Source organism: Staurois parvus, unplaced genomic scaffold (genome assembly GCF_062004578.1).
Source record: "Staurois parvus isolate SC_StPar_1 unplaced genomic scaffold, SC_StPar_1.0 ptg001011l, whole genome shotgun sequence".
NCBI classification, from domain to species: Eukaryota; Metazoa; Chordata; class Amphibia; order Anura; family Ranidae; genus Staurois; species Staurois parvus.
Genome location: NW_028318807.1, coordinates 332,966 through 341,837, shown reverse-complemented (window position 1 = coordinate 341,837; position 8,872 = coordinate 332,966). Strand labels below are relative to the sequence as shown.

The window sequence follows — 8,872 nt, the reverse complement described above, 5'->3', positions numbered from 1 at the left end:
ATCATATATTTCTGTCCCCCTTGGTGGGAGTGGAGGTGACCCCTCTATAAGGATCTACAGTCCATACACACCCAGCACAAGGCCGGGGTCACACTACCAGACGCTTCTCGGGGCTGCAGTTCCTCTGAGCTCCACAAGGTGGGGATCTCACTTCTACCCAGACAGGAAGTCTCTATGGAAGACCAACAGGAAGTGATGTCAGATGAAGACAGGAAGTGATGTCAGGTATAGACAGGCAGTTCCATTAATGAGGAAGCAGAGAGGATACACTCCTGGATCTGGCAGCAGAGGAGGTAATACGTAGATGAACCCCTTCAGGGGGAGGAGTTGATGATAATATATTTGCTCCCAAAGCTGGCCTACATGGTTCAGTTTTATCGTTCAGCCAGCGGGATGAACATAAAAACTGAAGTGATTCCCCCATCCACACATTGGAGGTGGATGGGGGAATCCTCCCCGCTGCACTCTTGTATTCTGACAATGGGGGGGACTCCTCCGCTCTCAGAATACACGGATCAGCACTGAAGCTATTGGCTGCAGCCGCTGGGGGAGTGGCTTTTATCCGGCAGTGGCCACACATGGATGGAAATGTGAGCGATCCCTGCTGAACCAGCTGAATTTCCATGGATCTATGGTCACCTTCAGTGACTTCCTTCCCTCCCCCTCATCTCCTTCATGATGGAAGTCATGCTGAGATCATCTCCCATTGGCTGAGCAATATTCTCATTTGTCTCTCAGCTCCTTCTTGCTATTCCTCGTCCTGCCTGTTGTTTCCTTGGATTGATTTTCTGTGTAGTGACCCCGGCTTGGTCTCTTGGATGCGCTCGTCTGTTGCTTGCCCTGACCTTTCTCCTGATTCCTGGATCTCCTCCTCATCTCTCCTCCATATCCTCTTACACAGCTTTTCTCCACACCTGCAGTGACCCTGGGGGGAGGAAACTTGGCACCAGCACGCCGCCAAATCCATCCCCATTATTAGGGGCTCTGGAAACAATTGTCTGCTATTTACACTCCGTTCCTCCGCACGTCACCTGATCACATGACAGCTTACTTCCACAGATTCCGGACAGATTTCTGGATGGTAAAGGTCAAAGGTCACTCTTCAGTTTAGGAGAGGTAGGACGCACCCAGGAACAAGGATTTGGTTTGCATGGGAGCCTCATATAGAGGACCCCTCAAATCTCCCCATCCAAATGTCCCTCCATCCAGAATCTATATGTCCTATGACATCACACTGACCTCACAGCTCCTCCTCCCAATGTCCCTCCATTCAGAGTCAGAGAATTATATGACATCACACTGACCTCACAGCTCCTCCTCCCAATGTCCCTCCATTCAGAGTCAGAATCCTATGACATCACACTGACCTCACAGCTCCTCCTCCCAATGTCCCTCCATCCAGAGTCTATATGTTCTATGACATCACACTGACCTCACAGCTCCTCCTCCCAATGTCCCTCCATCCAGAGTCTATCTGTCATAGGATTCTCTGACTCTGGATGGAGGGGCATTGGGAGGAGGAGCTGTGAGGTCAGTGTGATGTCATAGGACATATATATTAACCAAAATTATTGGTAGTTGTGATTTATACACAGCATGTTTGTTACAATGAATGTTTTATTATATCTTTCAGAGTGGAATCCTCGGGGATGATAATATTGATGTTAAAGAAGAGTATAAAGAGGAGGATGAGGAGTATGGAGTGATGGAGGAGTTTTCAGAAGGACACAAGGATATGATGGAGCCACCTAATACCAGGAACCCACCAGAGAGATGTCCCCGTACTCTGTATTCCCGGGATTCCACACAGGAAGGTCACACCATCCCTCAGTATTACAAGGTCAGTGGGACAGAGTATCTAGAACATGGACTCATGGAGACAATTTGTGGATTTTTTAATGTGAACTTATAAATTACAGATGATATTCTTTATCATTTTTTTATTTAGAGTGGAGATCCAATCGATATAGAATTTGAGGTGAAAGCAGAAGAAGAAGAGGCGTATGTGAGGGATGATCAGCAGTCTATGGAGGAGGATGGAATAATGGGGACATTTATAGAGGAGGACACTCCTACAGAGATCAGCACAGGTGGGTCATGAACACTAAATCCATTCCTCCACCCATACTGCTCACTGATTGGTCCAGAGTAGGGCGGGGACTGGGTGATATCAGCCTGTAATCCCCTGGTCACTTTCCTGAGCTGTGTTCCCCGTCCTGTATTCCTGGATTTCTCTCGGATAATCTTCCTTCTCTGTGCTGCAGACACAATTTATGTCTCTAGACTGGATTTATGGAGGTTCTGGGGTTCAGCTGGCAGCAAAATGTTGATTTTTACTCTAAGCATTGCATAATGTAGGCACCCAGGACATGTGACTGGGGTCTCCTGCCTTGTGCCTGACTCCTCCAGGGGACCTTCTCTGTTATCTGCTGGCTGTGCCGGGTGGAGGGATATGTCTGTAGTGTCTCAGACCCAAGTCACTGAGTGCAGTCTCAGGAGATGGGAGGCAGCGGTGTGGGACCTACATAGTTACATAGTTAGTCTGGCTGAAAAAAGACATCCATCTAGTTGAACCATTAATAATAAAAGTTATAATCCGACACCCACAGCTGATCCACCAGAAGGCAAAACCCAGCAAAGCACGATCCAATCTGCTCCTGCAGGGGAAAAAATTCCTTCCTGACCCCCCGAGAGGCAATCGGATATTCCCTGGATCAACTTTCCCTATAAATCTTATATCCAGTTATATTCTGTATATCCAAGAAAGGATCCAGGACTTTCCTACAGCAATCCCCCCTTATGTATTATACATGGAGATCATATCCCCCCTTATGTATTATACATGGAGATCATATCCCCCCTTATGTATTATACATGGAGATCATATCCCCCCTTATGTATTATACATGGAGATCATATCCCCCCTTATGTATTATACATGGAGATCATATCCCCCCCTTATGTATTATACATGGAGATCATATCCCCCTTATGTATTATACATGGAGATCATATCCCCCTTATGTATTATACATGGAGATCATATCCCCCCCTTATGTATTATACATGGAGATCATATCCCCCCTTATGTATTATACATGGAGATCATATCCCCCCTTATGTATTATACATGGAGATCATATCCCCCTTATGTATTATACATGGAGATCATATCCCCCCCTTATGTATTATACATGGAGATCATATCCCCCCTTATGTATTATACATGGAGATCATATCCCCCCCTTATGTATTATACATGGAGATCATATCCCCCCTTATGTATTATACATGGAGATCATATCCCCCCTTATGTATTATACATGGAGATCATATCCCCCCTTATGTATTATACATGGAGATCATATCCCCCCTTATGTATTATACATGGAGATCATATCCCCCCTTATGTATTATACACGGAGATCATATCCCCCCTTATGTATTATACACGGAGATCATATCCCCCCTTACGTATTATACATGGAGATCATATCCCCCTTGGGAGTTTTAATATCAGACCTGATATTGTTTATAAATATATTAATAAGTTGGGGTCCCAACACTGAACCTTGGAGAACCCTACTAATATCACTGAACCCTGCGGTACCTCACTAACAACACTGAACCTTGGGGTACCCCACTAACCCCTTCCATATCTGGCACTTCTACCCCCTTCCTGCCCTGGCCGATTTTCAGGTTTCAGCGCTCTCACACTTGGAATGACAATTGCGCGGTCATACAACATTGTTCCCAAACTAAAACTATCCTGACATTTGGGGGATATCTGTACTGTCCTGACATTTGGGGGATATCTGTACTGTCCTGACATTTGGGGGACATCTGTACCGTCCTGACATTTGGGGGATATCTGTACCGTCCTGACATTTGGGGGATATCTGTACCGTCCTGACATTTGGGGGATATCTGTACCGTCCTGACATTTGGGGGATATCTGTAGTGTCCTGACATTTGGGGGATATCTGTACCGTCCTGACATTTGGGGGATATCTGTACTGTTCTGACATTTGGGGGATATCTGTACCGTCCTGACATTTGGGGGATATCTGTACCGTCCTGACATTTGGGGGATATCTGTACTGTCCTGACATTTGGGGGATATCTGTACTGTTCTGACATTCTTGGACCTCAAGAAATTAGATTGGCTGTCAGTACTTCAGGATTGATCAGTTTTCAGATATCTCCCATACTTTGTGAACTCTATAACTTCCCTTCAGACTAAATCATAAATCCTAATTTGGGTTATTTTCACCAAAGACATGTAGCAGAATACATCTCGGCCTAAATTTATGAAGAACAATTATTTAATTGCAAACTTTTATAACAGAAACAAAGAAAAACAAGTTTTTATTTCAAAATTTTTGTTCTTTTTTTGGGAAGAAAATGAAGCCATCCATTGTATACAACTGTCATGTGACCTGCAGTGATTGGTCACAGCAGGTCACATGGTACTGACAATGGAGCCGGTACACAGATCTGTCATTGGCCGTGTTCGAGGTACATGGCCGGTGACAGATCACGCTGCTGCGTGGCTCTGTGGGCATGAAAACTGCGCATGCCTGGAAGGACGCCATATGGCTTCCACCTGGGGGGACGAGGTGCTCGCCTGGCCACTATCTGGCCATAGGCCGGGCGGGAACCAGCTAATAACACTGAACCTTGGGGTACCCCACTAATAACACTGAACCTTGGGGTACCCCACTAATAACACTGAGCCTTGGGGTACCCCACTAATAACACTTAACCTTGGGGTACACCACTAATAATACTGAACCTTGGGGTACCGCACTAATAACACTGAACCTTGGGGTACCCCACTAATAACACTTAACCTTGGGGTACCCCACTAATAACACTTAACCTTGGGGTACACCACTAATAATACTGAACCTTGGGGTACCCCACTAATAACACTGAACCTTGGGGTACACCACTAATAATACTGAACCTTGGGGTACACCACTGATGACACTGAACCTTGGGGTACACCACTAATAACATTGAATCTTGGGGTACACCGCTAATCACAATGAACCTTGGGGTACCCCACTAATAACACTGAACCTTGGGGTACCCCACTAATAACACTGAGCCTTGGGGTACCCCATTAATAACACTGAACCTTGGGGTACACCACTGAAACCCCCAGACCATTCAGAGTATGAATCATTAACCACTACTCTCTGAATACCACCTTTCAGCCAGTTTTCTATCCATTTACATTCAGATTTTCCCAGCCTGTAGACTTTACCTTATACATTAGCCATGTGTGGGGAACTGTGTCCAAGTATACCACGTCCACCGCCACCCTTCTGTCCAAGTATACCACGTCAACCACCACCCCTCTGTCCAAGTATACCACGTCCACCTCCACCTCTCTGTCCAAGTATACCACATCCACCGCCACCCCTCTGTGCAAGTATACCATGTCCACTGCCACCCCTCTGTCCAAGTATACCACGTCCACCACCACCCCTCTGTCCAAGTATACCACGTCCACAGCCCCCCCTTTGTCCAAGTATACCATGTCCACCGCCACCCCTCTGTCCAAGTATACCACTTCCACCGCCACCCCTCAGTCCAAGTATACCATGTCCACAGCCACCCCTCTGTTGAAGTATACCCCATCCTCAGCCACCCCTCTTTCCAAGTATACTCCGTCCACCACCACCCCTCTGTCAAAGTATACCACGTCCACCGCCACCCCTCTGTCTAAGTATACCACGTCCACCGCCACCCCTCTGTCCAAGTATACCACGTCCACCGCCACCCCTCTGTCGAAGTATACCTTGTCCACTGCCACCGCCATGAATAACGACATGACCTGGTAGGAGATCAAAGGAGCCATTTCCTAGTTCCATTGAGGGTGAAATTGTAAGCTCCTCAGAGACCAAGCTGACTGTTGTGGGTGGAGTCCTGGTTTGGGGGAACCAATCAGCTCCTGTCTAGTAATCCTCTTTGTCTTTGTATTTTAGTCCATGGCTGGGAGATGAGGAAAACCTCCGAGGATTGTCTCACTTTGTCTCCAGACTGGAAAGTAGAAGATGAGGACATCACACAGTATAGTCCAGGAGAAAACCCGGCTCCTTCCAATGTCCATCCGGCACCACCCAGTGTAGATGGACCATCAGATTCCTCGTATCCTGAGGAACCTCATACTGTGCGGGACAGGGCCGGCCTTCCAACAGGGAAGAGGTTCTCCTGTACTGATTGTGGGAAATGTTTCCGTTATAAATCCCATCTTAATGTGCATAAAAGATCTCACACGGGGGAGAAGCTGTTTTCCTGTCCTGAGTGCGGGAAATGTTTTTCATGCAAGTCTCATCTTTCCATACATCAGAGGTCTCACACGGGGGAGAAGCCATATTCCTGTCCTGAGTGCGGAAAATGTTTTTCAGACAAGTACAATCTTTACACACATCAGAGATGTCACACGGGGGAGAGGCCATATTCCTGTCTTGAGTGTGGGAAATCTTTTTCTAATAATTCCAATCTTTACACACATCGAAGATGTCACACGGGGGAGAAACCATTTTCCTGTCCTGTGTGTGGGAAATGTTTTTCACAGAAGTCCCATCTTTACACACATCAAAGATCTCACACGGGGGAGAAGCCGTATTCCTGTCCTGAGTGTGGGAAATGTTTTTCAGATAAGTCCCATCTTTACAGACATCAGAGATCTCACACAGGGGAGCAGCCAGCAATAAGGAGTGAAGGCAGAGTGTCTTTCCTCTCTCCCCTTGTCATGTGACTTATCACATGACTGAAGGAGGAAAAGAAGAAGCTGCAATTACAAAAAGATCTGTGAGTATAGGGGGAAGGGTGAGGTTACACTTATGGGGACACCTGATGTAAAGGGGGGCTGTGATTGGAACACCTTATGTAAAGGGGGACTCTGATGGGGACACCTTTTGTAAAGGGTAACTCTGATGGGGACACCTTATATAAAGGAGGACTCTGATGGGGACACCTTATATAAAGGGAGGCTGTGATTGGAAAACCTTATGTAAAGGGAGACTCTGATGGGGACACCTGATGTAAAGGAGGACTCTGATGGGGACACTTATTTTCATGTTATGTTTACATTGGTTTATGTTAACCACTTGTTCTCTGGACTCTATTAAGCTATTGCTGTGATGTTTAAATTGACATAATAAAGCTATGTTATAATTCCTGTTTTTTATATTTTGGACTCTTTATTCTAAAGAAAAATGTAATTTCATAAGGCATGTGTTTGGGGGCAGGGCTGGGGGGCAAGGTTGGGGGATGGGCCTGGGGTGTGGTTGGAGGTGGATTTGGGCAAGGTTTGGTGGGACAACTGATGCAGAGTAAGGTTTTTGCCTGGCTAGTAGGTCTAGACTTGAACTTTTTTTTTTGTTCAAGCACTTTATTAGGATTTAAGGGTATAGAAAAGCCAGCAGAGTGCTAAAGTCCTTCACAATACAGATCACAAATAGCATTTATGGACTAAGGCCCATCGGGGTAATTCAAACATTGCAAATGTAGGTAAAAAAACCTCAAGAAAAGGTAAGGAAAAGAAAAAAGGGGGGAAAAGGGAGCAAAAGAGGGGGGAGGGAAGAAGCAGAGTGTGTGACTTCCAAGAAAGAAAAAGGGGACATGGGACCAAACCAAGGTGCCGGGTAACTTTCTAGGAGAGAAAAGTATTAGGGAAGAAGCAAACATTCATCAAACCCCGGAGGAAGAAAGTGATCAATCCAGGGGGGATCAAATTAACAGGAATTTAGGAACGGTGTCTGTGACGGCAGCTTCCACTTTGGTGTGTATCATGGCCTGTGTCACCTTGTTCTGACTGCCAATGTGACGGGGATTTCCAAGATTTTGCTATAATTTGCTTGGCTGTGGTTGTGATCTGTAGAAAAAGCTTAAATTGGAGTTTAGAGATCGAAGAAGGTCGCAGATTGAATAGAGTGGAGTTCGGAGTAGGTGACAATGGCTTTTGAAAGAGAGTATAAAACGTGAAAGATACCATCCTAGAAAGTATGGACAACTGGACAGGACCACCAAATGTGAAAAAATGTACCAGTCATCGCACAGCCTAGGAAGCACTCTGGGGAGTAACCAGGGGTATATTTTGCTATCCTAGCCGGGACTAAATACCGTCAGGATAGAACCCCATAATTAGTTTACACTGCTACCACATTCTGTGAGGAAGATTTGGTCTCTTGCCAGATACGGTCCCAATCATCAGGGGTCAACTTGGAGCCTAGGTCCCTTTCCCACTTGGCGACATATAAAGAGCCTGAGAAGGATTCAGGAGTTGTGAGTAAGTTGTAAAGAGTGGAGATGATGCCCCGCCTATGTGGGTCTTTCTTACAAGTGCTTACAATAACAGTCATGGTTCTAATGGAGCCAGGGGTAGAGGAAAGGGGGGAATAGAAGTGCTTAAGTTGGAGGTAGCGAAAAACTTCAGATGCGGGTAGGGAGTAAGATTCCTGGAGGGATGAGAAGGATTTGATACCTGTATTGGGCAAAAAAATGGTGATCTCTAAGGAGATTTGCGGAGGACCAATGGAAGAAAGATTTCGGGGAAGACCAGGCAGGGGGGAAGGCTGGGTTGTGGAGATAGGAAAGAAGGGGATTGTGGGGCGATTGGAGAGGGTAATGAGTTTTGAGCCTATCCCAAAGGGCAATAAAGTGTGAGGCGATTGGGTTCCGGATCGCGTGACGATCTGAGGGATGAAGCCATAGAAGGTTGGCTAATGAGAGGGGATCAATGTCAACTGATTCTAAGGCGACCCATAAAGGGATCTTGTAGGAAGCATGATATTTAGGAAGCTGCGCTAGTTGGGCTGCTTGATAATATTTTGTGAAATCTGGTAGACCCAAACCA

General features: G+C 46.1%; 1 protein-coding gene across 1 annotated transcript; it reads left to right on the top strand.

The window, feature by feature from the left end:
• Positions 1-216: 216 nt before the first annotated feature.
• LOC149441221 (uncharacterized) lies at positions 217-7,204 on the top strand. The gene is made up of 4 exons (XM_089657585.1): positions 217-293; positions 1,634-1,840; positions 1,949-2,090; positions 5,997-7,204. Exons 2-4 carry the CDS (start codon positions 1,706-1,708, stop codon positions 6,770-6,772), a joined length of 1,053 nt encoding a protein of 350 aa, XP_089513711.1. The 5' UTR covers positions 217-293; positions 1,634-1,705; the 3' UTR covers positions 6,773-7,204.
• Positions 7,205-8,872: the final 1,668 nt, after the last annotated feature.

Bases quoted from the DNA above. Each gene is read 5' to 3' on its own strand.
- LOC149441221 (XM_089657585.1), top strand. From the start codon at position 1,706: ATGGAGGAGTTTTCAGAAGGACACAAGGATATGATGGAGCCACCTAAT. The intron at 1,841-1,948 runs GTCAGTGGGACA...TTTTTTATTTAG, and splicing joins CCATCCCTCAGTATTACAAG to AGTGGAGATCCAATCGATAT. The intron at 2,091-5,996 runs GTGGGTCATGAA...TTTGTATTTTAG, and splicing joins TCCTACAGAGATCAGCACAG to TCCATGGCTGGGAGATGAGG.